Here is a 27,806-nt window from a genome sequence, read left to right on the forward strand (position 1 = left end):
ACAAACCTTCTTTCAAGTATACCCTTTGAATTAGAAAAGCATCGTTGAACAACCTTGGCGTTAGAAATAGAAATCATGCTAATAATATTAAAGGAAACATGCTGCGGTTTATACAAGTGCGGAGTAAATTTAATAGTTTAGTTTGCAGTAAATTTAGTGCATTTCGCTTTCATCTAGTCTTACAATCTGCAAACATAATTTTATGAATGCGCAAAGCCGGACAAAAGTTTGGTCAGCTTCCCGTAGACTGTTACTTTAATCAAACTTGTCCGAAGGTAACCGAAAAGTTCCGACAGGTGCATTATGGGTCTAAAACTCTTCCTTTACGTCACAAGCGTTATCGCCGAAGCTTTTCGAAGCTCCAATCTAATCTGATTGGTTGCCTTTTTCCAAACAAATAGATAATCTACAAATTTGGAAAGCCAAAAACAAAGGACAATTCGGTTATTTCTTACAACTGGTTAACCACAGCAGCATGCATCGAGAGTTTGACGTCGGTGAATCGCCTTTTACATGTAAGACAAGAATAGTTGGAAGCCTTTCCGTTTATTCTTATTTACGACTGATTTTGTAGATTCAATCACATAACCTTCAGATATGACAAGATAGAAAGATTTTCAGATAGAAATTGTATAAACATTGCCATTTAAGAATATTGATTCGAGTTGATAGTGTGGTGTGACGGTGATACGTGTTTGTCAGATGTTACGTCACGCATAAGTGCAAACGATTTTACCCAGATATCGCCCCGAACGAATACAAAATTATCCAACGTTTTAGACCGTGGTTGCTCAAATGGGGCTTTCCCGGACAATAATTTCTTTTTTAAATCGACGAAGTTTATTTTGTATACGGATGTCAGCAAAACTAAATGGTCTTGTCAAATTTTTATCGGTGATGGAAGTTCACAATTAAAAACAGGACAAAATAATTGTCCAGAGCCCAAACGAGTTAAGAAACCCCATTTTTGACCTATATCTGAAGTAGCAAAAGCCTTCTTTCATTCGTTGAAATTTTGTTAAGCTGGAAAATGCCACACCCCCGTTTGGCCGTTTCGACCCAGGAAATTTTCCTCCCCCTTCGTCTCTGTTCCCAAGTTCAACATCGATGAAAGTGCTGAGTCATCGTCACGTGATGACCATCGCGGTTTGTCGTTCGATTCAGGCTTCGGGTCGGTTGTGACGGAAACTGACTTTGCAGAAAGCGGAATACTCTGTCCCAAGTACGTTGGAGACGAGCAATTCATACACTATAAAGATATTATTTTTGCGGTTTTATTTAGAACCGTTATGCTCTTTTGACAAACGTTTTGAAGCCAGAAATGTGAACACGGCGACCTAAAATATCTATGTTGCTCGACTATATTTCCAGTGACTTATATAAAGTATTGCACATACAAATTGTGTACATGTAGTACCATACAGTTTAATGACGAACAGAGTATACTCAAACACAATGGTGTTTGAAACGTCTGCTTCAGCATTATTAGCATATTAGGTTCGGCCTTTCTATTCTGACAAGTTAACTCCCAGGTTTTTGCGTCCGAATTTTTTACCTTATTTTCTGTGCCGAGTTATTGTTGCAGATATCACAATGACGGCATTTGTGAAATGGGCCCCAAATGTCCTTTGGTTCACGATACTTCTCGAACACCGGTTAAGATGACTCCTTTCGACCCGACCGCCCCCGAATTTGTTCCCCGGTCCCGACGAAAGATTGTGTCGTCACAATTGCGACACGATGACAGCGAAATGTCTAATTCAATCGCTCGGGAACTTACAAGTTTGGCTATAAGGCAAGGAAAAGGTACGGATCAAGTTGTTTTGTTTGGTTTAGTCAATTTTATTGTGATCATTTGAATACTTTAATTATTTCTGTTTTTAATTGTCCTATAGATTGGAGAACTTGCGCAAGACTGAACAATAATCGAGCTTGTAAAAAAGTCTAAATTAAATTTTAACGCGTGGTAATTTATCATACAGCTTGTCACAAGAAACTTTATCCTGAGTTCAAATCAAGGTACGTAAACAAATTAGTTTCAGTGACTGTATTAAATCTGAGTTTGGCTATTACATATCTCAAAACCTATATTAACTTGTATTATTTTCATGAAATCGAATCATATTTCGTGGTGAAGCGATATAGCGGATGAGGTATGCCAATCTGCAGATGAGCGCAAGGCGACTGTCGTTGCGCGAATGAAAGATTTGGGAAAGGAGGAAGGAGACTGGTGTCGTGCCCCAGGTTGTTAAACATCACTTTGGCGCACGAACTTACATTAGCCTAATATATACTATGGTAGCTGTTCTTTGCGAAACACGTTGCAGCTAATCCGTCAAAATCGTTTGTTTTAGTGTAACGTTTGTCATTGTGTTCTGTTTAAATTAATGTAAAGTTTTGCCCAAGACGCAGTGCTAAAACAAGCCGGCACAACGACTTGTGTGTCCCACACACTTACGGTAAACTTAAATTGAGTAAATTTATTCACTGATTTAAGAAATCTCCCCTAGTATTCTAAAACACCATGGTTTAATTTCTCCCCTTTAAATTCACATGTTCCGGTAAGAATTTTTTTTGTTACTTTCAACTCTGCCGGGCAGATAAAGCTTGTTTGTGCTTTTTCAAGCATGTGATTTCAAAAAATTACCTCTGGAAAAGGCGTTACACAATAACACATCTCAGATATATAACGACCATTTCCAAAACAAGCTCATATTCATTTCCTTTGCAGGTGGTGACCCTTGGCGTCGACCGAAACCGACGAAATTCAAAACGGAACCCTGTACAACCTTCCACACGATCGGTTCCTGTCCATACGGGGAGAAATGCAACTTTTATCACAACGACGGGGAGCGGAATGTGAACAGGACGAAAACCAGGTTGTGCAAGTCGTGGAATAATGGGGAGAAGTGCGAGTTCGGCATGAAATGCGATTTTGCCCACGGTAAGGATTTTGTACTCGAAAGGACAACAAATGATTTGTATTTAAAATTTGTTTCTTGTCGTCTCAGCAGCTAAGGGGTGTCAAACTAGTTTGTGCTGCGGGGTGCAAATTTACCTATCTGGGTTATGCGGACCAGACTACTTCGTATGTGATGATACGATCGGTACAGGCCTATTCGTTCAGTATTTGTAACACTGCGTCTTTGCTCGTAAAGTCACGTGATAAGATCATACTAATGGTAATTAGTTTGGATTAACTTTAAAAATAGTTACTGTATATTTCATTGTCCAGAGGGCAAACGCTACATAGCGCTTATACGCTCGCGAGCCTCATAACAGAATATGACGGACCAGATTTAATATCCCTGGACTACTCATAAATGTATTTTCCAAGAACTAAATTTATTCATGATTGTCCTTTTTTGTTGTTTTATAAAGTAAAAGATCAATAACGATCGCACCGCTTTTTAAATGGCTCACAAATGCCTTACTTGATTATGAATAAAGCATGTTATACTTAACTTAGCTTCGATCACAGGATGCGATGAGTTAACTGTGAAATACAAAACTCGCATGTGTAAAGTCTTCTCAGCAACCGGAAAATGTCCATACGGAGATCAGTGCACGTTTGCTCACGATAAAGAGGAAAAGCGGAAAGACATTTCCACCGTTTACAAGTTTAAAACTGAAATATGCCAGATGTAAGTTCAACGTGTTTTAAAAAATTGTGGTATTCCAATGTCTTTCCCAATTAAATATATATCGCAAAAAGCCAAATTGTATTGTAAGATACTTTTTGATTTTTGTAAACATTATTTTAACCGTTGTCTATAATGCTTATAGGTGGCTGAAAGGTCAATGCTCATTCGGGCCTGCGTGTCACTTTGCTCATGGTTACGAAGAAATGCAAACTGATTAATTTTAGGTTTACGCACACTTTACACAGTTGTTTCAATAAATTTCAAACTTGATTGCTTTTTTGTGCCCGCAATAAAACACGTTTATTTATGCTCATCACTGTCACGAGTGCATTTTCGTTTAGTTTAGATGTTGTTTTATTTGTTTGTGTTCATTTGTGTTAACTTGTGTTTATTTATCGTGTTAACTTTAACAAGCGCCTGCACAAAACTTGTACTATACAAGACTGCCTGGTTTGCATATGACTCCCTAATTTAATTACCTCGTTCAAGTATGGACGAGTTGGCTGACAAATATGCCGCTACTTGTTATGTTAATTCTCACTTTTAATTTAAATAAGTTTAACTTCCATATTTGGTTGGCGAGCAAGAATGCACGCCGTGTTGTGTTGGTTTATTGCTTGTTGTAAGCATCGTGTGTGCCCTCAATGCTTTGTGTATAAGCATTCGTATGAAAAAAATAAAGTGCAGTTTTGATATCCTTATTTCATTTCGAGTTTTGACCATTGGTTTCAAAAGTACTTTTCCAATGTAAAGTCAAAATCATTGGAGCATCAGTTGAGGACATGGATGTCAAGTTGAATTAAATTTACGATTTCTATTTTCAAGCAATTACGATGAATTGCGCGAAATTTAAGTTCATTTCAGTTCGGTTTGTAACGCTGTCGCTGGGTAGTAGGTTGCCTGGCTGTTGTTGAATAACTGTTTGCGGAAACCGTACATAGCTGCCATGGATAAGTTAGAGAAATGGATAATGGAAACTCTAGAATGTGAAACAGTTCCCGATTTTGAGAAAACGCCGGAAACTTTGGCGATGTTGGAAGCATTAATGAAACAACACCAGGACAATCAGTTGCATAAAAACCTTCGCGAAAACCTCATGAAAAAAGAAATTGAAGAATTTCAAGCGGACGGTACAGAGTTACAGAAAAATGATTTCTTGCATTATGTTGTTAAATAAGCTGCAATGCATGTTATGTACTAGTGCTAATTGTAAAGTAAGACGTTAGGACTAAATCTTTCTTCTTAACAGTGTCACCACTATGTCCATTATTTTGTTTCTTCTCTTGATCTCTATATACTGTATGTACAACAATACCATGTTTCATAAGTAGCCTTCTTTTAAATTTTTATTGGTTGATGTAATTTGGTTTGTACTAACTTTTATGCTTTGTTATTCACAGAAAAAAGGTTGAAACAGAATCTGACAGCCCTGGATTTGAACCCAGAGAAAGACTTGTCACAGAACCTCACAAAGTGTGCAAGGTCCTTGACGAAGACAGCTGGGGTGCTTGGGACAATCCGTCCAACCGAGTCCATGCTTAATATTGGCTTGACGAGTTTTCTCGAAACCAAAGACAAAACTTCCTTAGAACTAATGAAAACCAAAATGAGTTGCACTAAACTCGAAAGGGGAAACTTAAAAGCTGCCAAATTCAAAGACCAAATAGAAAAGTAAATTTCTCTGCAAATATTACAAGATGTGTTTTTATATATTTGTTTATATTTCAGAAAGCTGGATGAACTGGAAACAAGTTTGTCCGAAGAAATGAAAAAAGCTGAAACTGTGCAGAAATCAACAAAATTCCACATGCAGAAAAAGAAAGAATACCAAAGGCAGATGATCAAGTAGGGTTTCATATTTTCAATCTTTTAGCAATTGCAAATATATGTGGCATGTAGCTTTAAAGTTCCTATGAAAGCAACATAGTGGATGGTTTTTGATATAACTTAACTTCCAAACTCAGATAGGGGCACACTTTTGAGACTAAAAACTACTTCTACATGCACAGTTGTGTCAGAGAGTTAAGGCAAGTCTTCAGAAATAATTTGTTGTAACTTTCCTTCACTATGATCAGATGTGAAAATGAGCTGGTTGCCAGTGGTTACAGAGATGACATTTCTCATTCAACATTGGTCACACTGGGAGATCGAGCACATGGTTTGGATGAAACAATAAAACCACACCGCCTTCAGTTGAACTCCTACAAGTGTCTACCACCGGTAACTACCACAAGGGGTTAAAATTAGTGGTTCTACATTATAACTAGACTCTATAATAGCTGTCTATGAGACTTTTTTTTAGAATAAAGAGTACCGAATGTACTATCTCATAAAATATCACCATGGCATGAAATCAGCCAGTAAAATATGATCATAGGTCAAAAACTAAAACTTGGGCAATGCTTCTTAATATGAGCATGGAACACATCTTGCATTGCTTTAATTTTTTTTATTATACAGAATACAGAACGCGCCAAACTTATGTTGCAAGAAAAGGTTGCAGAACTTAAAATGGTGGAAGATGAGTTGCACGACGTATTTCAGAATATACGACTGGTTCAATGACATTTTTTATGTTTGGGTTTCTCTTATTATTTGTCTACTACCGCACATTTATTATATTTTGTATTTTTGTCGTATAAACAAAGACGCTAATTTGTGTTGCAACCTATCTCCAAGCTGTAAGAGACTGACTGACTTGCATATGTGGATGACATTGCGATGAAAACCCAACGATCAAAACAGTCTATTGATTTCGTAAACCAGATATTCCTAAAATAGCGACATTGGTCTTTCAGTCGTGAATAAAAAAAAGGAGTCGCGTTCAAAGAATTCGAGAAATACGTAAAATCGCTACTTTTAAACATTTTGGATCGCGTAACAATATAAACAAAAATATTGGGTTAAATCAGTCTTGTGACAGAAAAAATGCAAACATAGGAACAAAACGTCTCGATAGATTTCTTTTGGCGCATTGCACGTTCCGAAAAGTTTTGGAAAACACTGGAATTAGTATATGCTGCTTCTCAAAGGCAAAAGTAATCGCTTTTAGCCTATTGTTTTATCCTTTCTTTAAATAAAAAAGATAGGGGAAACAACTAAATTGTAGGATAACAAATAATTTTTGCCTTTTTAATATCTATGGAAGTACATGTGTATCTTTGCACTATTTTCACCTCCTACTGCGAGGCTTCGTTATGCACACATTACATAGAATAGCATAAAAATAAGCGCTCCCGGGATATATGCGGTTGGAGGTGGTACTCAACCACATTAATAACGCGTGGCAAATAATTGAATCAAGCACGGCTCATTGAATAACAAAAAACAACCATAGTTTAAAGTGTGCAGGTGCGTGGGAAAAAATACGGAGCTATAGAGTTAAAATTTACGTGGCCGGCAACGCTCAGCCAATGAGAGGCGGCCAACTAGGGCAACGAAGCCTACGTCACGGGAAACACGTCGAGTTGGTGAAGCGTAAGCATGTGCGATGTGTCAAACTGTTTGGTTGGCGTAATTGCAGTTTAGTTGTCACATTTATAGAGCAAGTGGCGTTAGATAAACAGGTTTTTGTTGTTTGTACAGTACACGAATTTCACAGTGAACATGAAGCACTTAGTTCTTTTCTTTGTCGCTTTTGTCGCGACAGCCTACGCCAGCGATGTTCTTGATTTAAGCGACTCTGATTTCGACACAGAAATTCAAAAACATGACATGATTCTCGTGGAATTTTTTGCACCTTGGTAAGTTTTGAGCTTTGTTTTGGGTTTATAAGTTTTTTGCACAATATATTTTGCTATGTGTGGTATATTTGCGCAAAAATACATTTGATTTGTATGGTATAACCTGGGCCAGGCTTAATTGCATTCGCAGTGTGATCCCATGTCTAACGCGAGTTACATTGGTTTAAATTGCTGTGTTTACAAATAGATTTTTCTGTGCAGGTGTGGACATTGCAAGAAACTTGCACCCGAATATGAAACTGCTGCTACAAAACTGAAGAAAAATGACCCACCCATTCCCCTTGCAAAGGTATTTATATCGAATTTTATACATGAAACCAATATTACCGGTATATACATTTTACATATTCTAATTCCAACCTTAGATTGAAGTTTTGGGCAGTCATTCATATACTATGCGAGGTGTCCTTGTTAAAATGCCAATAGAGAATATTCTGTTTATTCACACAAATAATTCAATAGCTGGGTTTAAGTGTTGATGACAGTCATCCTATTTCAAGATAAACTGTGTTGAAAATAAGAAGACTTGTAACAAACTGGAAATTAAGGGCTATCCCACCCTAAAAGTATTTCGCTATGGTGAAACCAGTGTCAATTACAAGGGGCCGCGACATGCAGGTATATATCAATGTACTGCATGGTTTTGGCAGGTTGATTGCTCTGAAAATAGTGACTTGTGTAAGAGGTTGAATGTGAAGGGGTACCCCTCGTTTAAAATCTACAACAGTGGGGTTGAAGGGGACAAATTTCCTAGCATAAGAAAAGCAGGTGTGCAAAACTGTAGTTGAGCTGTTGTGTGGGTGTGGTAGTGTAGATGCACATGCACATGGGATGTCATCATGCGAAGCTGAGTGGGTTGTATTGTTCATTTAATATATGCCCAACAATGCACTACTATTTACACATTACATGCCTGTCTAAACACATATTTTCCATGGATGTAAGTTACTTAACATAATTATTTGTGTTCATGGTTGTGTTCATCATACTTTTAGTAATCATTTGCATTTGGTTGTGGGTTCACTGTACTATACTTGGTGGTAGGTGGATTGTACAGCTAACCAGGGTACATGCGGTAAATTTGGTGTAAGTGGTTATCCCACTTTGAAAATCTTCCGTGGTGGAGAGTTTAGCCAGGATTACAGCGGTCCCCGTCAAGCAGGTAACACTGCAATTTGTGCATTGTTGTAATTGCGGTGGTGTAATAACCTCCTATTGCAAATGTATGGGCACGGAAGTGGATAAATCCATGCAAAGTGTCAACAATTACTAAAATGAATCTATACATACTAATTATAAATTTTATGTTTTAAAGATGGCATTGTCAGCACTTTAAAAAAGATGGGTGGGCCAGCCTCCAAAGAAATCAAGACCATGGAAGAATGGAATAAGTTTTTGGAGAATGAAGATGCGGTTGTAGTTGGTATGTTTGTCCTAATTTTCTACCAAATGAACTTACTTGTTATTAGACATACATGAATGGCAATGTCAAGGAAACTGAGTGTCCTGTCCTTTAATGGTTAACAAACTTAGCCTATAACTGTAAGAAAGGTTTTTGTGGTCTGTTAAATATTAACTCACACCGGCAATTTTTGGCTCATTTGTGAAAAGACACACAAAGGTTGCCTCTGTTTTCGTACCTACAGCCATTTATGCCACTGCACAAACTATGAAATAATAAAAAGGTTTTGTTTTGAATATAAATAGGATATAAATTTAATTATTTGGGCACATTTAGTTTGGACAAGTAACATGTCTCACTTAACTTTCCTTTTTGGTTCAGGTTATTATGAAACCGACAACGATGACCTTAAGGAATACCAAAAAACTGCCAGTGCATTGCGCGAAGATTACAAATTTGGACACACCACTGCTGCAGATGTTTTGGAAGCAGCTGGGGCTAAAAAGTAAGCATATGTTGGAAATTGTTTCAATTTTTGTTGCAACAATTGTTGTAGGCTGTGCGGCAGAACAATAGAACAGTAGCAGTGCCTGGTTTTTGTCTTGTAACAATATGGATTTAATGCCATATGAATTGACTTCACCAAATCAACCTGTGCTTTACTTGTTTAATCTTTTCAAAATCTATTAAGAAATAGCCAAGATATTAGCTAAAACTCTCTGGTGGTAGTTAGGCTGTAAATTTAAAGTAGAATCTTGTTATTTGCAATGAAACAGTTTTTCCATTGAACTTATTAAGTGCACCAATTTGGGTCAAAATCAGGCAAGGTCCTGCTTGATTTGGATGATCTGGCATGAAATCACATACAATTACAATACATATCATCTGCGTCTAACCCAATTTTCATGCAGTGCTGTAAAACTTCATCGACCAAAGAGGTTGGCCAGCATTTTCGAGGAGAAGGAAATAACCATGGATTCAAAACCAACAACATCAAATGCTCGTACTTTCTTGGGGGCAAATGTGTAAGTTTTAAGAGCTGATAACACTGGTTTCAGTTCTTCGTAAAAGATTTGCCAAATGTTTACAAGTATATACTTAAATAAGTTACAAACAATTATATGTTACAAAATGTAATTGGTGCTGTTTTGAAATATGAAACATTGGATTTTACATGGGTTTGTGAGGGATATGCACATAAGGCTTATTAAGGGGTTTCAAGAAAACCCACTTGATCACTAGAAAAACTAATTTGAAATTATTGAAAAAGTCAGATACATGTTTCTTTTGTACTATAATCAGCATATTTTTTGTAGTATGGGTCTGTGTGGGCATCTTAACACTGACAACATGCAAAAGTTCAAACGCCCCTTGGCCATTGCATTTGATGAAAAGTTGGATTATGTGAAAAACCCCAAACAGTCGAACTACTGGAGAAACAGGTTTGTGCATAAAACAAAAAAAAATGTGTTTTTTGACTTACTTTTCAAGTTTGTTTTACTGTGACTACTTAAAATATTGAAGTGTAATTTTTTTTCCAGAATTATGAAGTGGGGTAAGGAGTTTGCTGGGGATATTCACTTTGCTGTGGCAAACCGTCAAGAAATGACCGGACTTCTTCCCGAAAGTGGCCTTCCTGAACAAGATTCATCTGCGAAGAACCCCAAGCCAGTGATCGTTATCTTGGACAGCAGCGACAGGAAATTTGTGATGACTGAACCTTTCGGGTGAGTATTTGCCCATATTGCATACAGGGCTTTTGAAGCCTATTAAATTGGCTTGTAAAGGAGCTATTTTTCTTATGTTTATGCTATCCAATCGGGGGTGGCAGAAAAACTCTATTTGAAATTATGGTCACATATCAAAAGATAAACCATGATCTAATTGACCTGGCAGCGATATGTAATTCACAAATGTACGAAACAAATTGCACCAAATCAGTTGACATTTTTTGCAAATCTGTAACTGTTTCCAGTTTTCTTAACTTTTTTCTTTGCCTGTGTTTTGCAGCCAAGATGCATTCAAAAATTTCTTGAACGATTTTAAAGCTGGCAAAGTTGAGGCCCATGTCAAGTCTGAGCCCGTTCCGGAGCCAAATGACGGGCCAGTAAAGGTTGTGGTTGGTAAAAATTTCGACGAGATTGTTATGGATGAAACCAAAGATGTCCTCGTGGAATTTTATGCTCCTTGGTGCGGTCACTGCAAATCTCTTGAACCCAAATGGAATGAACTTGGCGAAAAGGTAATATTTTGTGGAGTGTTCTGTTGTAGAAATGCATGACATTTTCAGTTGCTGTTATCTGATTAGAAAGTTAAATAGCAACTTGTTTAGATTAGCACTAAATATATTCACCTGTTACAGTTTTTAATCTGTTTTTTTTTTACTGTAAAATTTTACTGTTGACAATTAGTTAAAAATTTTAAGACAATTTACTAAAGATTTCAATAATTAATTGGATTGATTTTCACTTTCCCAACAATCTTTATCACAAAAACATTCCCAATGTCCTCAGCCCAAACCTACCTAGCTTCACATTTGCTCATAAATTATTATTTAACCTCAGATGAAAGATAATGAAGATCTGGTGATAGCGAAGATGGACGCCACTGCTAACGATTCACCAAAACAATTCGCCGTATCTGGCTTCCCCACTATTTACTGGGCACCGAAAGACAACAAAGCAAACCCAGTTAAATACCAGGTAAAATAAGCTAATCACACAATTCTTTTCAGTAAGAGTATTTACAATGTTTGCCAAGAATTTTTGGTTGTTGTACATTAGACTAATAATTGTTTACTGGTCTTAAGGACAATTCATTTGTTGGGCAAATAACACTAAACTAAAACAAGATGCTCTGATTTTCCTGGCAGATATTTTTCCCAGGCTTAGTTTCTTCACCATAGCTAGAATTTTTCCAGAATTAATCGCCACCATTTGTCATACGCTTGCTTTAGTCATGTCTGTAAGCTGATATGTTGATAACCAATCATGTTGTTACTCAGGGCGGCCGTGAAGTAAAAGACTTCATCAAGTATCTCAAAGACAACGCTTCTTCAAAAATCAAGACCGAGTTGTAGGACTGCTGGAGAGTTTCTCTATTGCGAGAATATGCAGTAAACGTAGTTGAAGCACATTCTTCGACGACCAAAAAACAAACGTTATGAATTCTGAAATGTATTAGGGCAAAATTGTAATAGTTTAAATTAAAAAAAGTTCCTTTTGTGTCGACGACATTGGCTCGTTCTATTTCAACTCTCACCCTTGTTAAAAAGTTCTCTTCCCCTTGTGATGTTCATGTGTTAGTGCAGATGCGAATTTCTTTGCAAATACAACGTTGTATCGTGTCTCCCGAAATAAATGCTTCTGTCCGATGTGAATGTTTGTACGCAAGCATAAAGCTCCGGGGTAATATGTCCAGGCTGTCCAGTCAACAACGGAACACCTGTAGCCAATATTCGGCCGAACCCAGATTTTTAAGGGCGTCATAAATTTACATACTGGTAAAAGAAACGTGCTTTGTATTTTCGCTATAGCGACGTAAAAGCAATTTTGCAGAATGGTCGTTACCTTTGCGCTCCATTCGAGGCTGGGAATGCGCATTTCTTAGCGCCATTTTCTCTATGTCAATATTTGGATTCAGATTAATGTTAAAATAAAAGCATATAATCTGTCTAGCCCATCAGCAATTACTAGTTTTTCATAACCATTTTGGACACCAGCCGTTGAATTGTAAGCGGAACGGCGTCCCAAATCGCTCTGGCTTGCTTTCCAGATTGCTACGCGCGCCATTCTTATTCTTTGAATCCGGGGTTCCCAAATTGTGGTACGCGGTACCCTGGGGGTCCGCAACGACTGCAAGGGTCCGTAATGATACGTCAAAAAACAATCAGTACGTTTTATGCAGTGCGTAAGCAGTAATTACTTTAGTAATTCATAACTGGATTGGTTTCGTAAGCTTTACACTACTTACATTGTACGATTACTCTACTATTGAATGGTTCTTACACCATCGTTCTATCTTACGATTTCGAAGTTGTTTACAATTTTTTCTTTCCTCCGTTTCCTTTTCTACGAGTCTATGACGTAAGAATTCCCCCTTATTGCTATTGTTGATATTGTTTGTAGTATTCTTAACGCTGATTATGTTGCAAAATGATGTGACGTAGGACAGGGCGTCCGAGAAAAAACAGGTTTACAAAGTGGGGTCCGCGGCCAAAAAAGTTTGGGAAACCCTGCTTTAAATGATAGACCTTCAGCTTGTCTGCAGAAGTTGAAGAATCACAATATATCGTGTAGATACTGGATTACCGGCAAAAATACACTATACCACCTTACCGGAATTAATACACACAGTTAACCACCTTAGTTGCAAAGAAAAAAAGTGTACTGATTGGTTTACAATCATTATGCAGAAACTGAGGTGTGGTTGTCTTCTTCGCCGGGTTATGGTATGGAAAATACTGACCAATTTCTCCCACAACAAATTAAGGCCCACATGTCCATTAATATTCTTATGCTGATCAACCATAATCCAGTTATATGATAAAATTGATTACACAGTAAATTTTTGGCCAATAAAGGTAGAAAAACACTGACATTGAAACAGCAAAAAGGAATTGGATCATATAAAATTGAATGTTCAGCAACTTAATTAAATCTTTTAAACTCAAAAAACTGAAACGTTTGCATGTTAGAACTGCACAATCACTGCCAAACAAACTTGTTCGACTAAAACACATGGTAAACTTTGCATGATAAAAGTTAAACTTTGCTATTTTGTTTGGGTGTATTCCATTTTCCTGACTTGTGCCTCAAAAACCAGGACAGAGCAAACAAAGCTCCAGAGGTAACCTGACTGCTGTCCTTGCCAAATGTGAATGAATCGACATCTTCCAATCTTAAATGCCAAGTTTCAATTAGTTCACCTTCTTGTGGTAGGCCACCTCCTTCCGAAACCTGAAAACATTTTTTATTGCAAACTGGCTGCCAAACAGAGCATGTGTAGGTTGGGTACAGCTTCAGCAACACTCTTAGCAAGAAATATAATTTTATGAGCAAGAAGAACAGAAGTTATTGAAATACAATATGCCTGACACCAAAAGCACAAACATATATTTTTTTTCATTGGCTGCATCTGTCACAAGTGAAAATTGTTTTTTTTCATGCACACGTTATGCTGATGCTGGGCATAATACGCATACAACCCTACCTTCCATCAACAACAAAACAGGTAAAGGAACATGATAGATGTAAGATGGGCCATATGAAGGTGTGTCATAGGAACATTTTAGCATACCTTCATAGTGTCATTAACTTCAGCATAGTAAAGCCACTGCACTGCTCCTGATATTCCAATTGCAGTTCTAGAACCAACAAAGCACTTCTCACAAGATACCACAATGCACTGTTATTTCTTTTTATATTTTATTGTTTTATAGTATTTCATTTTTTCTAACATAATAGTCATAAACATTTATTAACCAGTCTACAAATAAATTAATTTACGATTCTGGACATTGACATTACCGGCGGTCCAAAATGTTTCAGTATATTTGCCGCTTACCTAAATTTACAAATAAGTTCTAGCTGGTCTGTAGTGATTTTGTAGCCTGTCTCCTCTAGTACTTCGTTGGCAGCAATATTTATTGGTTCATCGTCACAGTCGACCAGACCAGCACATATCTCCAACATTACACCATTTGGTGGTGGAACTGAAAAGTTAACCAATAAATTAAAGAAGATAAATCCAATTTCCTATTGCATGACAAGAACCTTCTTTTTGGCTGTTGTTCCTTTCTGCTCGTGAGAGATCCGACATATAAACAGCTGCAAAGTAAAAGTAATTGAGCAGTGAAGAGCAAAAAAACAGAACCACCTTAAACTACAAGAATAAATTTATGCAGTAATACCTGGTCTGAATTGTTTCACCAGCACAAAACTTTGAATTGATGTGTCAAAAATTAAAACAGCAACACTAAAAAACATTAACAAACAATTATTTCACAAGTACAAACCTGCCAAAACAATAAGTGAGACATTTTGCCACTTTATCAGTAGTTTTTAATGTGTTGTAATAGTCCTCACCTGTCATGTGAATTGGTGTAGTCCCATAGCTTCTCTATGCCCGCCTAAAAATCACTAATTAGGATTGGTGTTTAGTGCAGAAGAAATATCACAGGTACAAAAAAACTGCAAAAAAAATTCACTTATTACAAACCTGTTTATATTTAACGCGCATGGGCTTTATATATTTCGAACTGGTCAATGGAGCGGTGGACAAAATTTCTACATCATCTATGCGTCCTTTGGACATACTTGAGATCAGAAGAATAAAAGCTTCAAGAAAATCTTGCTCCTTGTTTGCATAAAACAAAATTGTGGAAACGATTTGGGGGGTTTACCTAATATTTACCACTAAGTGTCGCACTTCAGATAAATAATTTTAGTTTGAATCCAGTCACTCGTGACCAACAAAAAATTTGCAAAAATGGCTCAGAATCAATTTGGATTCTTTTTTTTGATAGTCAAGTTGCATAACAATGCTCGGAAAATGTAAGCTATTAGCTATTTCCTGCTCCCTTGCACTTTTTACTCCTCAGTTATTGTTTGGTGTACATGAAAATGAAACTATTTACGAATGTTTTTGAGCTGGGCTCTTCTGTGTGCCCGATATGTAAGTTAGAGATGCAAATATGCCAAATAGGCGACCAACTATAACATATTTTGCGTTCGCAATTCAATCGACAAGAACCATTGAATTGAATATCGCTGTTAGGAAAATCAAACTGAATATGTGTAAAAGAAAGTGGCCGTATGCTGCATCACGTGTACCCATGTAGGTCTTTTTGCGCTGATTTCTTGCCAGTGTGTCTTTTTTTCACTATTTTCTTTTATTTGACGCTTTAATCGTTCCTTTTTCAAAAAAAAGTTAATTCAGTCACGTCTAGCTTTCAGTCGTTTAAGAATTCTATGCCTTACCAAACTGCACCCATGTCTTAGTTTAGGAATGTTTTTCCTCACGGGATTTTTATACCCTTTTCTCTGGCGATGGCAAACAAAAAAAGCAAGTTTGTCTCATGATTCACGTTGAAAACAGGTTTTAAATGCAAGCTGGAATAGTTGTGCGTTCTAACACACAATAGCATTGCCATAACCTTTATGAGACCTCGCGGGTGGTGGGTGCCCATCCGAATCCGGGAAACACTGGATATGAAACCGGGCCCAATCTTTTTAAAAGCCCTTTTAAATCTAATGAGATGTCCACAATGAAAAGCATTGTACCTCTCAATGATCCTGACTTATTTTTATCCAGCATTACATCATTATCAACAGTGTGCGCCCAAATCGTTTATCGTATTTCGGGAAAATGTGCCGTAATAAATGTTGGTTGTATGTTTTTAATTTCATTATATTCAAAATATTTGGCTTTGCTGCCTGATGTGCAAATCTATAAAAATTTAATCACATACACCGAAATTATATCGCACGCCAACTAAAAATCAGGGTGTATAATAATGGCTGTGTCGCACAACACAGAGAGCCTTAATAATTTGCTCCTACGGTTTTCGTACATAACTAACCCATAACATTGTCGCAGTAAAAACGTAGGTGAATACAACAACTTTCACGACTCCCTCTTTCGGAAATAATCTTTGCCCCCCGGACATCATCAGATTACAAATAAAAAACTGAAAGTTAATTGAAAACAAAAAGCGTATTGAATTTAAACATCGTGTGATTAATTCAGGGTTTATGGTAATGTTAATATAGCTACAAAATTTTATTAATTTGTTGGTGTATACTATACGTTACAACTTGTGAATACGCTCTGCCGATAACAAATTACGTTGTTAAGATATTAGCAAAAACAAAATCAAGCACCAGCATATTGGATGTAGTGAGAATGCTTGAAAGTTTATTTTTTGAAAATTTAATGCATTTTTTTAATTCACAGTCCTATAAATTTTGGTGTGCTAAAAATAATTTTATGCCCCTGAAGACCACAAACCGCCCTCAACAAATATTTGATCATTTGTTTGAACCAGTGTGAATTCTTGTGAGGTTGTTGAAGGTAAAAATAAAAATAGTTTTTCTTTTTATCGAACTTTTTTGTTTTGGGTTTGCGTCGTTGAAGGGTGGATGGTGCACAGGTTGTTGTGTACAGCTTTTGGTGATTGGAAAAATGTGTAATAATCTTCGCGGAAAAAGCTTGTAGCATACTGATTACCAACCCTGCCGCACAGATGAGGTTGTTCTTTTTCATAACTTGGTTAATTAAATGATAGATTCAGATTGGAAAGCTCTTTGTGCTGATATTGTTGTTTCGGCGAACGATGATTGCGCGGACACACCAAACCAAAGGTTGTTGTTGCTTCACTGGCTTGTGGTCGTCAAAAAGGTTATTCTGTGATCAATCTTTGTTTTTTAAGCTAGCAAAACTATTAGTTAAGTTGCATACCATTTTTGCAAGATTTATCTGCAATCTGCATGCAAAAGTAAACTGATACATTTGATATGTAAGCAAAAGATGGATTGTCAATCAAATTCTGTGAAAAAATTTCCTGTGCAAGTTATGAACTTTACGATATGACATCTAAGAAGTCAGTTTGTCGTTTTTCACAATTATATGGAAAACTAACAGTACAAAGCAATTAATAAAATGTTTCCAAAATATTTTTCTAGATTGCTTGTCCTGAAACCATGTAATTTGTGCTGGATTACAAAATAGAAAATAAGCTTTTTTCCAAGATAAATATTCTGGTGCCATTATTGTTCTTTTGACAAAAATGTTAAGTTTGTATCCTGACAATCCTGAAGTAAACAATATGTTTGATTTAAGCAAAACAAAAGTGCAAAGCAAAGTCTACCATACAATATAACAAATTTGTAATTGTAAAATTGGTGTTTAACTTTTTTTTGAAACAAAAGTGTCAGGGCATTGTTTGACAATTAATTGAAAATGGATTATATGAAATAATTTTATTTAAATATATGTAAAGCATTGTATGCACCATTCAAAAAAACCTTTTAGCCTATAGGGCATTTATTAAAGAGCTCTGCATGTAAACATAGTGATTGGGTTTAGTAATGCACTGATGTGCTTATCTTAAGTGCTGTCAGCAATGTAATATTTCTCCTTACTCCAACCCATAAACAGATTAGAAGGTTTATTTTTTGCTTGAGTCGTTTGTTGTAAGACCTGCTGTGCAGTGTTATAATGATGCTTTTCTAATGTTAGGTGGTTGCTATAAAGATGTATTGTTCTGTTAAATTATGTGGTTTTGACAGCTTTACACAATGCAATGTTTACTGATATTGTATATTTGTGTATAATTTGTGTGTATAGCATGGCCAAAATATTTTAAAAAGGTTTGCTATTTGTTTACTGTAGTCTCTGCAGTCAATAATAGTAACTTTTTAGTTAGACAAACATTTTTGTATAGACAAACATTGCATGGGGCTACTATTACAACTAGTGAATTTATCCAATGTGATTTAAATAAATAATAATATGTGACACAAGATGACATATTAAATTTCTTGCACTTGTAAAATAAATGTTTTTAAAAACCTGATTAAATAACAGGTTATTGGTTTAAAACCAAGTAGTTTTGATGGAAATGGTTAATATCATTTCATCACATTCATTTGCCACATTGACCATTATTGATGTGCATTTGTCAACAGACGTATAATGACACCATAATACAGACCTTATGCTTGATTGCACTCTGACAAAAGAACCTTAAAACCAGACAAAGGCTGTTTGGATGACTGTAGCACCTTATACTTCCTAAATGCAGCTTTTGCTTCCTGATTGTGAAGCAAACTTTTTGCCATTTTAAGCTGTTGTACCATTGTAATTAAGCAGTTTATACAAATAGTTTGCATTTGATGAATAACCTGTGGTGAATTCTGCATCCTCTGGGGGTAACAAATATCCATCAACCTTATTTCAGCTGAGTTTTGGTTCAAAGTCTGTTACTGTATATATATATTATTGATGTAGTTGTGTGGTATACTAAAAAACGTGTATATAGCAATTTTTCTTGTTGAACCCTCGCAGCAACTTAATCTTCAGCTAAATTTTTTGCATATTTTTCTGGCATTTTTGAGTAAGCAACAGCGCATTAGTTTAGTTTTCTCAATCCTTGACTAGTTCACTAATCTGTGTTCACAGACACAGTGTAATTTTGATAGATGCGGTCACACCAAAGCGGGAATGTTGATTTGTTCAAATTAAGTACTTAACTTTGACCAAATGCAATTTGTTCCACTTAAAGCGTCTACCTGCAAAGTGACAAATCTATATTGCCACAGGCTATATGTTCTCCATGCCGTTTATTGCAGGTCTTTAATGCAGACATTTAATTGTAATGTTTTGTGTTTTGTAGCGATAATTCATTTTTATTTTACAACTCAAGTTGTGTCTGCAAAATTGTACTGTTGCTAACTTGGTCCTTTCCTTTTTTTGTTTCTCCTCTTTCTGCTACTGTTCAACACTGAAATGGTACAACATGCAGCTACAAGGTGAGTCCACTTGCTTGTTCGTAGGTTGTCGGTTGCCATTTTTTTTCCATCAGTTAAACAATCAAACATATACTGCAGCTTACACAATTCATATTATAGGCTTCGAGGCCACACTTTGCTTATCATACATATATTCTTTAGTACAAAGTCGCTGGCGAAATATGAAGATATTAATGAGTTTCAACTCGTGCATGCCCTTATAACCCAAAGCCTTAAAGGTAAGAAATTGCCCAAAAACCATTTTCAGTTAAATAAATTTCCAATTGCTTTGTTTTTTTGACTGGTCCAAGTTTTAAAACTTTCATGTTTTGCTCAAACTTCTATTTTCGATCATTTATTTTGCTCTAACGGACGTCATAATTGAGTTACATTTTGCATCGTCTTAATGCCCTAATGTGTGGTTCTGAACGCGTGACATGTCTAATATATTACTTGCTTTACCTCCAGCAAATGGATTATCAGTCACATACATAATATACAGCTGTTAAAACCTTACCGCTTGCACATTGACCCAAATAAATATATATATTTGTTAAACCTCTCAGTGTAGTATACCACACTTAAACATTAGTTGATAAAACTTTTATTGTCAGGTTTGTCGGAGAGCAGTAAAACTTCATCACTGGATGAAAATGAAAACCATACAGTCCCGGAATCAACCTCGAACACAAAATTCCTGTCGTCAATCTGCCAAACATTAAACACTCTTAACAATGTTAACAAACATCGACTTATTTCTCGATCTGTTCGTGACATCATTTCACAACTCAGGTATATATTGTGTGTTGCCAGACATTATCAATAATTTTGTGATTAAACCTTGTACTCTTCCTTTGCGTTGTTGATTTTGTCAGACCCCTTATAAGTAGATTATAAAAAAAATTCCCGATAAAAGCCGTTTCGCTGACCCTTGTTGCATAAAAGATGAGCCAACAAGCTTTGGTTCGATATCAACTAATGTATTAATTTGAAAAATATTTCCTGTAACCATCATCAGTTTCTGTGAATATAATTATAGAGACACACACACATAAAAACATTTACTAAAGGTAATGAAATTAAAAAGTGGAGGCAAATTGGTTTTATTTGGTTGATACAAAACTTGGCATTTATGGGGTGTACCATGAACTTGAGCATATGAACATTGTGAAGTATTATCTTGTAAAATACAACATGTGAGTGATAACAACAACCACTCCTAGTTGTAAGTGCCTTTGCTGTCGCATAGTTCAGCTGTTGTATGTCAATATTTTTGACATGCTTTTAAGTGTTGCAAGCTTTGCCAGCCTTGCATTTTGTTTTACGTGATATTTGACTGTTTTCAATGATTTGTGTTTTTTAATTGTAAGCAAAGACAAGAAAAATGTTTTCTAGCAAATGTATACACAAATTCTTGACAGTGAATATGTATATGTAAGGACTTATCATCTTATGTGCAGTTAGTTTTAGTTTTTTTATACTTTTCATTCACTTATGTGTTATTAACGACTATTTGCTGTGTTTGCTATTCATATTTATATGGAAGTGCAAGTGCTTATTTCAGTTTCTGCATAATAACTTGTTTTTAGAAATTCTGCCACCTTGTGTACCCCATCATGCGTCAACAAATCAACAGACAAACCTCATCGAAAAGAGAAGTCTGTCACCCCAAGCGAGTCATGCATGTCCTCAAAATCAAGTGAAGATTTAAAGCCAGCAAAAGCACTGAACGACTGCAAAAATGGTAACTACCTAATCTACAAACAATCTTTATCAACCACCATATAGTATTATCTTGTGGAACTCAAACAGTTATTCATAAATAGGAGTTAAATTTGTCTGTAACCCAGGTCATACCATGTAGTAGGGTGTATAATATTTGCCATCACTTAATATTTCCATCAGCAATGTGATCCAATATTGTGGGATTATTCAAACATGTTATTTACACAGTTTTGTGCAGACAGGATAATGTTTGCTTTGGCATCTGGATTTTTATTTGTTTTAAACCTAGTGAGTGTTGAAAACTGAGAGACAGATGGCACCATTATGTCACATATTAACAGTATAATACACACATAAAATTTAAACGGCACTGCTCTTGTTCTTTATTATTCATATGTTTCATCTTCATCGGAAAAATAAAGTATGTTAATTTTTGCCACAAGAGCAGTCCTGTTTAAATTGTAGTAAGCCTGGCAGCAAAAGTAGCACAATATATACATACATACACTTTCTTTGATTTTGTTTTGACTGTGTTATCTGAGAAATACCTCCTGTGGCAATAGTTTGACTTGTGGCAAGAAATAACATCATGCTGTGGAAAACCAATCCATACCAAGGTTTTCTAAACCGGTATAACCTTTTATTTGCCTTAATTAAAGTGATTTAGCCCTTTGTATTGATTGCCATTATGTGCCCTAATCACGTGAACCCCTTTATGGGGTTTGTAGAGCCTTATGTTATTACTTAATGTTTGCTGCCTCTTTACTTAGCCCACCTAATTAAATGAAAAGGTTATTAGTTTACAAAGCTGTGTTAAACCGATGTGGTTTCTTTGTTATCGTTAACTCATCAGAATTTAACACATTTCTTTACATGCATGTGAATGTGGTAGGAAATCTCAAAACAAAAAAACATAGTTATATGTGAATGTTATGTTGCTGCCAGGCATATTATAGCCTAGCTAAATAGCAGGTAAAACCCCAGCCAATAAAAGTTATGTTTAATTGTGAATGAAGGACAGATTATTAAAATATATGCGAATGTTTCAATAATTATCTGAATCTGAATATTTTATATGTTGATATATTCCTAATAAGTAGTGGACACTTTATTTTTGTTAATCTTGTTGGTTTTGTGTCAAAGTCAAACTAACTATTGGTTGGTGATCAGTTGTGCATCATGTTGAACATAAAGCAGGTTTAACTACAAAATAAAGATAATTTTTGTTTATTTTGTGTAAGGTTACTCTATATTTGTTAGTAATCCCCCATGCAAATATGCATTTCAAAGTAGAAGCTATAGCCAAGAAACCTTCACTTTTCACACGTCGTTCATCAGAACAAACTTATAAACACTTCAAAGACAGCTCAAGCAAGCCACCATTGATTTATTACTTACCATAAAGCCTGTTTGCAACAGTTTCTTAAGCAACAAACCCATAGGTGTCAGCTGTCAATCATGATGCAGCTGGCTAGTTGACCTTGTTTGAACTCTCCTCAGGGACTGAGCGTGACCATTCATGCCATATTCGGTGATCAAAGAATAAGACCACTACTTACAGGGATAATAAACATCTAAACTTATATAAGAACCAAACAGCATGAACTGTGGCATTGGTGATATTTGTTGACAACCTGAAGGTAAATCCCAAGCAAGCTACATAAAGTTCACATTTTGCACTTGATGAAATATGTCGATGCAATAATGCCAATAATGATAAGTAAGTTGCACATTTCAGCCCTGTAGATAGAATATGTCACCCTCCACTTTTATCAAGAACATTACCAAGTTTCCTCACATCCCTGCAAATGCTTACATTATAATACACATTTTTAACTTCCTCCATATTAGGTGGCTGTGTCATTACACATAGTGTGGCACCACTCAAGATGATACAACCCACCACGCACATTATACTCATGTTGTTTCCTAGCAAGTTAACAAATGACCAGTGGGTCACTTCCCAGTGTCTGTATACAGGGTGAAGTGTTCAAACTGTTGTAATATCTTCTCTGCCATTTGCGGTCTGAGAACTTTAGAGTTTAGGGATGGAATTGTTGGCACTTGTAGCTCTCTTGTGTATTAGCTTCATGTTATTGATGTTTTTGTTCAAAAAAAGAGGTGGGGCTTTTTTATTTCTTAAGGCATTAACTGATTGGTTTGTTTCTTGCATTTTACTCCTGTATGTGTGTAAAACATGATTAAATTATTTAGTTTATGCCAAAAACTTGATTGGTTCTTTAATAAAAGATTACTAGAAATCTAAAAAAAATAATCAGTAAATTGTCCTGCTTTGTGACTAAAGGTTTATTCATCTTTAATCTCTGCTCTAAGTAATCAGCGATTTTTACTGATAAAGCAACAGTCAGTACTTGGCGTTGCCATAATACGTTCAAGTGCTGCTAGGTCCCCCATCCACTCTTACTTGCCGCCTGTTAAATCAACAAAAGACGCATGAGAAAGGACCCTTACATCCGCTTTGTGTTTGTCAGTGCATAAAGAAAGTTGTGTAAACAATTTAAATCACGAACACCTGATATTGTTTCCTTGGCAGCAAGTGGATCGTGCACAATTTGACACAATTTGATTCATTGTTTTAAGTGCCATAAGTGTGCGACATAAAGCCTTTCTTTCATATAATTATGCACCTGTAAAACTGACTTTATAATCAACCCTTTCTTCATTAATCGTGACAATGTATTCCGGTCCTAAAGTGTTTTACTAATTATTCTAATTTAGTGGAATATTACGGTTTAAACAAGGACTTTACGTTGTTTAATTTACTATTTTTTACAACTTTCAAGGTCGTAACAGAAATCTTATCACTGAAAACCTCGTTTTTGCTAAGATACCACAAATGTATCTTTCACTTTTATATTTACATGATTAGCTTTTAGATATTTTCACTCCTTAACTCAGTATTTTGATTGATTTCAGAAATCAAGCAAATATCTTCGAATGTTCAAAAGAAAGTGCTTCATTTCGAGAAATGTGCCAGCTCTGGTCAACCAGAAGGCAAGTTATCGCTTGTCCTATTAGTGTTTGTTTGTTTGTTAACAAAACTCAGCTAAAGTGTTTGTTTGTCGGTAATCAACAAATCCAGAATGTGACAATAGGACAAATTTGGATTTTTTACACCGGCAAATATTTGTTGCACACAAAATCTTACTCCTAAACTTTGACTTACGCTTCACTGATGAAGCATTTACCAAGAAAACCACGCCATACCTGCCTAGTGTATGAAGCATGTTAAGCAAATATCATGTGGTGATGCTTGACTTAGCACAAGATGATCTGTGCATATACTTTGTTTCCTTAGGTAATTAAGCGTGTAATTGGGTAAAGCCTTATGTGTGATTGATGGAATAATAATGCATTCGGTGATTTCAGACCTGTAGAAGCAAACTTATTTCTTCAAACTCTATAACATGTTGGACTTTTGTGCCGAAATGTGCCAATCTTTTTTCATAATCTACTTTTAATGTAGATGAATCTGATTTTAACAAGTTTCAAATGTGATTACAATCCTCCGTCAAGTTGTCTTAGGCTTTGCCCAAGGTCCAACATAAAATCAATTTTAAATCAATAATGACCAACCAACCCGCTGCCACCTGGACATGTGCTATTGATTTGAAAGCAGGCAACAAATTTTAACTGCTGCACATGTGCCACAAACTGTTTTTTTACCACTAAAGTTACAAGTTTTGTCTGAACACATATAGTTAGGGTTTGCAAATGAAGACCTAATGTTTTGATCTGAATATTTTTCACATTGGTTAGTCACTTCTACATCATCTAATAATGTCCTTTCCATATAAGACTTATTGCCCATGTAAATATGTCCCTTCCATACATTTTTTAATGTCACCCCCTTGTGTTATTTATCGAATATCGACCCTGGATTTAACAAAAATTCAAAAACAAAAGTAATAATGCATGTTGCATATTCAGGAAGTATAATTTTTGTTAACCATCGCCAACTTCATGTACCACCAATACCACAGAGTTTATCTTTTGGCTGGTGGCTATAACGTAATCAGCACAACTAACGTATTTACCAAATGTCCACAGAATCACTATGCAACAAATGCAAGAAATCGAAGCCCCCATCACCACTGAGCTCCCCAAAACATCCCATCCCGAGTACGAGTTGCGCTGAGGCGTGTCCCGGTGGCACATACTACCGCCCTCTTGTGGCCAACGAGCCTAACCCACCACAACCCACCTCCGCCGAAAGACAACCGCAGCCCATGGACGTCAACGAGCCTACGGAAAGACCGAGAGTGTTGACCGGACGTAACCTTAAGCGTGTCCCGAGCGAGAGGTTCCAGAAGATGCGACGGAAAGTCCAGCGTTTAATGGTAAAATCCTCCTGCTACAGCAGTGATGAAGAGCAGGAACCGAGGTCTCCGGACGACCAGGAGTCATTCCTTCAATCCATTCGAATACCAAACCCTGCACAACCACGACAAGACCTCGAAAGGTAGGATCAAATATACCTGTTACGTATTGGCTTACGTCACTTATCGTATACGTAACAATACCATTAGGTTGGTTAGTGGGTCTAGAACCGCTTTCGAACGTGTGCGGAGCATACTAAAGTATTGAAGCAAAAACGACCGTAAACAAATTCGTTTGTGACAGTCAAGTTCTCAGGGCTAAATAGTACAACTAAACAGCAGATTTAAACCACACAATTACTACCGAAGGACGTTAATATTGACATAATAAACATCGGTATTTTTCCACAGTCGTCAAGGTCTTTTGCTTCGTCTTCCCGACCACATCCTCTGTAACATCTTCTCACATCTGGACACTCGCACACTAGCGGCGCTAAAGTGCTCCTGCACCGACTTCGATTTCATCATCGTCAATTTCGATATCCGCAGCACTGACTCACAGTGGACGAAAAACGACAGGTGATCCACATAACAGTGTTTCCCAAACTTTTTTTTGTCCGTGGAACTTTGCAAGGATATTTGAGTTGACAAAAAAACGAAAACGCCCCTCAAATAACAACTGTTTTTTACTAAACTGTCGTTTTGTTGTTCTCATTGGCGAACATGTTTACCGACGTTTGCATAAAACTAGTAGCTCATGAAACCCTTGCGGAACCCACCTTGGTATTCGCTGCTATAGAGCAACAAACCGACTGATCCAAATACATTGCTCTGTTGACATTTTCAAACCAAAGATGACAAATTGGCATGGATGCTATAAACGTAATACTCAAAAGTTAAATTTAGTTCTGGTGAAGTTCGCGCACACAATCAATTGACAAGCGGTTTGATATTTACCTCTTACACATCTGCTTCGGCCGATTCGGATACAGTTACGGGGTTAAGACATATACTAGAGAAATAACAATGTTATTTAATATTATCAATATTGTGTGCTAATATTTGAACAATTTTAATCAATTTACCAAAGCACCACCTTAACTGAATTGCTCCAGTAAATTGGCTTCCATCGTATTATAATTCCACCATCTATCACACAGGTATATTGACGATCCGTGCAAACAGTGCAGACACCAGTACACCCGAGGTGACCAATCCATGTGCCGTTTCCATCCGAAACGTTACTACTCCGATCTCCCCTATGGCCGTAGTTACTGGATGTGCTGTTTGCAACTCCAGAAGAACGCCCCTGGGTGTCAAAGCGGCCTTCATGACAATCACTGGCTGGCATCCTACGATTAATTTAACGATCACAATCGTTTTATTCGGTTCATATACCTTTGTGCTATAATGCTTATTTGCGCTTCTGTGGCCGTTGGACCTCTCTACCCGCTTCATGGTATATACCTGTGTATACAACGTTGGGCTTGTGAGTGCAACTATTGTTAGAATAGCCCCATGTTCCTTTAGTTTTGACGTTATATAAAACTGAACAATAGAGTTGATTTAAACGTGTTTGTCATGTGTTCATTAAATTTTCGCTTTAAACCGTCATCAAGATTCATCATCACACGAAACATTGTCCCCAATCGAAGTCCTTGCGGAACCGCACAAAATTATTCGCCAAACTTTTTTCTTTTCGTCCTACTTATACTGGTGCTTATATTTTTTATGCAAACCTTCCCGACCCCCAAACCCTGATGCGTTTTCCCCTACCACAAAAAGACATGGTTTTAAACCCCCAAAGCACAGCCAACCCACTTTACGTATACCTGCCGACAACCTTTCGTTTTTATTCTCGACTTTCTTGGCGAACTCTCCCGTTCCCACACCTGCCCGTTGCATGACGCTCTCCACCCCATAGCGGTTACGCCGATGTGTGGTCGGGCGTCATTGCATAAATCTGCTATGATGTGCAAAAACCGCGCGTCGCGGTAGAACTTAGTGCTCTGCTTTCCGTGTCAATAAAAATAAGATTTCTTCCAGATGTTACAGTCTGCTGTGGAATTGTTGAATTTCTGGTGAGAAATTCAAATAGAACAAGCTTTATTTGTGAGCATACGCATTCCATTCTACTTCTAAAGTGAACGAAGGAATCGTATAGAATCAAATTTTGATGTAACGACTTCGGTAGTCATCAGTCAAGAGATTGCTGCGCCGACAAGTTTCTTGGAAAGTAGAGTCCTGCCTAATTTGAGTTTGTGTGGAATTGCAGTAGTTGCTCTCTGGTGCACCCGCTATCATGCAAACACTCTTCGCGAAAAAAAAAACATCAAAGCAAACCAACTTTGCAGTTGTTTGACTCGTGTCTCTGTTATATGGGCGTAAAATAAATCAATAAAAAAAAAATGTAAATGGTAAATTTGGAAAGTTGTCAGAGA

General features: G+C 36.7%; 5 protein-coding genes across 5 annotated transcripts; 4 read left to right on the forward strand and 1 right to left on the reverse strand.

The window, feature by feature from the left end:
* Positions 1–475: 475 nt before the first annotated feature.
* On the forward strand, positions 476–4,175 carry LOC145889941 (uncharacterized). The gene is made up of 8 exons (XM_082980990.1): positions 476–515; positions 1,024–1,222; positions 1,586–1,806; positions 1,983–2,019; positions 2,138–2,244; positions 2,732–2,944; positions 3,482–3,644; positions 3,787–4,175. Exons 1-8 carry the CDS (start codon positions 476–478, stop codon positions 3,860–3,862), a joined length of 1,056 nt encoding a protein of 351 aa, XP_082837116.1. The 3' UTR covers positions 3,863–4,175.
* Positions 4,176–4,535: 360 nt separating this feature from the next.
* Positions 4,536–6,217, forward strand: LOC145889810 (uncharacterized). Its single transcript, XM_082980846.1, has 5 exons — positions 4,536–4,774; positions 5,045–5,315; positions 5,373–5,489; positions 5,720–5,864; positions 6,105–6,217. The coding sequence occupies exons 1-5, from the start codon at positions 4,591–4,593 to the stop codon at positions 6,207–6,209; spliced, it is 822 nt and encodes a 273-aa protein (XP_082836972.1). The 5' UTR covers positions 4,536–4,590; the 3' UTR covers positions 6,210–6,217.
* A 926-nt stretch (positions 6,218–7,143) lies between these two features.
* LOC145888615 (protein disulfide-isomerase A3-like) lies at positions 7,144–12,168 on the forward strand. Its single transcript, XM_082979406.1, has 11 exons — positions 7,144–7,387; positions 7,589–7,676; positions 8,432–8,549; positions 8,703–8,810; positions 9,171–9,294; positions 9,701–9,814; positions 10,106–10,231; positions 10,331–10,516; positions 10,800–11,031; positions 11,354–11,491; positions 11,794–12,168. The coding sequence occupies exons 1-11, from the start codon at positions 7,251–7,253 to the stop codon at positions 11,866–11,868; spliced, it is 1,446 nt and encodes a 481-aa protein (XP_082835532.1). The 5' UTR covers positions 7,144–7,250; the 3' UTR covers positions 11,869–12,168.
* A 916-nt stretch (positions 12,169–13,084) lies between these two features.
* On the reverse strand, positions 13,085–15,144 carry LOC145889459 (uridine diphosphate glucose pyrophosphatase NUDT14-like). Its single transcript, XM_082980414.1, has 7 exons — positions 15,009–15,144; positions 14,876–14,919; positions 14,701–14,765; positions 14,564–14,617; positions 14,355–14,502; positions 14,088–14,154; positions 13,085–13,747 (listed from the first exon to the last, which is right to left on the reverse strand). Exons 1-7 carry the CDS (start codon positions 15,102–15,104, stop codon positions 13,553–13,555), a joined length of 669 nt encoding a protein of 222 aa, XP_082836540.1. The 5' UTR covers positions 15,105–15,144; the 3' UTR covers positions 13,085–13,552.
* Positions 15,145–17,612: 2,468 nt separating this feature from the next.
* Positions 17,613–27,403, forward strand: LOC145889057 (uncharacterized). The gene is made up of 8 exons (XM_082979935.1): positions 17,613–19,321; positions 19,463–19,539; positions 19,915–20,092; positions 20,890–21,044; positions 23,963–24,040; positions 25,097–25,508; positions 25,777–25,944; positions 26,526–27,403. The coding sequence occupies exons 1-8, from the start codon at positions 19,299–19,301 to the stop codon at positions 26,725–26,727; spliced, it is 1,293 nt and encodes a 430-aa protein (XP_082836061.1). The 5' UTR covers positions 17,613–19,298; the 3' UTR covers positions 26,728–27,403.
* The last annotated feature ends 403 nt before the right edge of the window (positions 27,404–27,806 follow it).

This window comes from Ascidia mentula, chromosome 2, assembly GCF_947561715.1.
Source record: "Ascidia mentula chromosome 2, kaAscMent1.1, whole genome shotgun sequence".
In the NCBI taxonomy this organism is placed as follows: Eukaryota; Metazoa; Chordata; class Ascidiacea; order Phlebobranchia; family Ascidiidae; genus Ascidia; species Ascidia mentula.

Excerpts from the sequence above, each read along its gene's own strand:
- LOC145889941 (XM_082980990.1), top strand. The coding sequence starts at position 476 with ATGCATCGAGAGTTTGACGTCGGTGAATCGCCTTTTACAT. Across the intron at positions 516-1,023 it reads CGGTGAATCGCCTTTTACAT|CTGGAAAATGCCACACCCCC; the intron begins GTAAGACAAGAA and ends AATTTTGTTAAG. Across the intron at positions 1,223-1,585 it reads AGCGGAATACTCTGTCCCAA|ATATCACAATGACGGCATTT; the intron begins GTACGTTGGAGA and ends TTATTGTTGCAG.
- LOC145889810 (XM_082980846.1), top strand. The coding sequence starts at position 4,591 with ATGGATAAGTTAGAGAAATGGATAATGGAAACTCTAGAATGTGAAACA. Across the intron at positions 5,316-5,372 it reads TTCAAAGACCAAATAGAAAA|AAAGCTGGATGAACTGGAAA; the intron begins GTAAATTTCTCT and ends TTTATATTTCAG. Across the intron at positions 5,490-5,719 it reads TACCAAAGGCAGATGATCAA|ATGTGAAAATGAGCTGGTTG; the intron begins GTAGGGTTTCAT and ends CACTATGATCAG.
- LOC145888615 (XM_082979406.1), top strand. The coding sequence starts at position 7,251 with ATGAAGCACTTAGTTCTTTTCTTTGTCGCTTTTGTCGCGACAGCCTAC. Across the intron at positions 7,388-7,588 it reads GTGGAATTTTTTGCACCTTG|GTGTGGACATTGCAAGAAAC; the intron begins GTAAGTTTTGAG and ends TTTTCTGTGCAG. Across the intron at positions 10,517-10,799 it reads GTGATGACTGAACCTTTCGG|CCAAGATGCATTCAAAAATT; the intron begins GTGAGTATTTGC and ends TGTGTTTTGCAG.
- LOC145889459 (XM_082980414.1), bottom strand. The coding sequence starts at position 15,104 with ATGTCCAAAGGACGCATAGATGATGTAGAAATTTTGTCCACCGCTCCA. Across the intron at positions 14,155-14,354 it reads GAACTTATTTGTAAATTTAG|AACTGCAATTGGAATATCAG; the intron begins GTAAGCGGCAAA and ends TGTTGGTTCTAG. Across the intron at positions 13,748-14,087 it reads AAGTTAATGACACTATGAAG|GTTTCGGAAGGAGGTGGCCT; the intron begins GTATGCTAAAAT and ends AAATGTTTTCAG.
- LOC145889057 (XM_082979935.1), top strand. The coding sequence starts at position 19,299 with ATGGTACAACATGCAGCTACAAG. Across the intron at positions 19,322-19,462 it reads GTACAACATGCAGCTACAAG|TACAAAGTCGCTGGCGAAAT; the intron begins GTGAGTCCACTT and ends TATATTCTTTAG. Across the intron at positions 25,509-25,776 it reads CCACGACAAGACCTCGAAAG|TCGTCAAGGTCTTTTGCTTC; the intron begins GTAGGATCAAAT and ends ATTTTTCCACAG.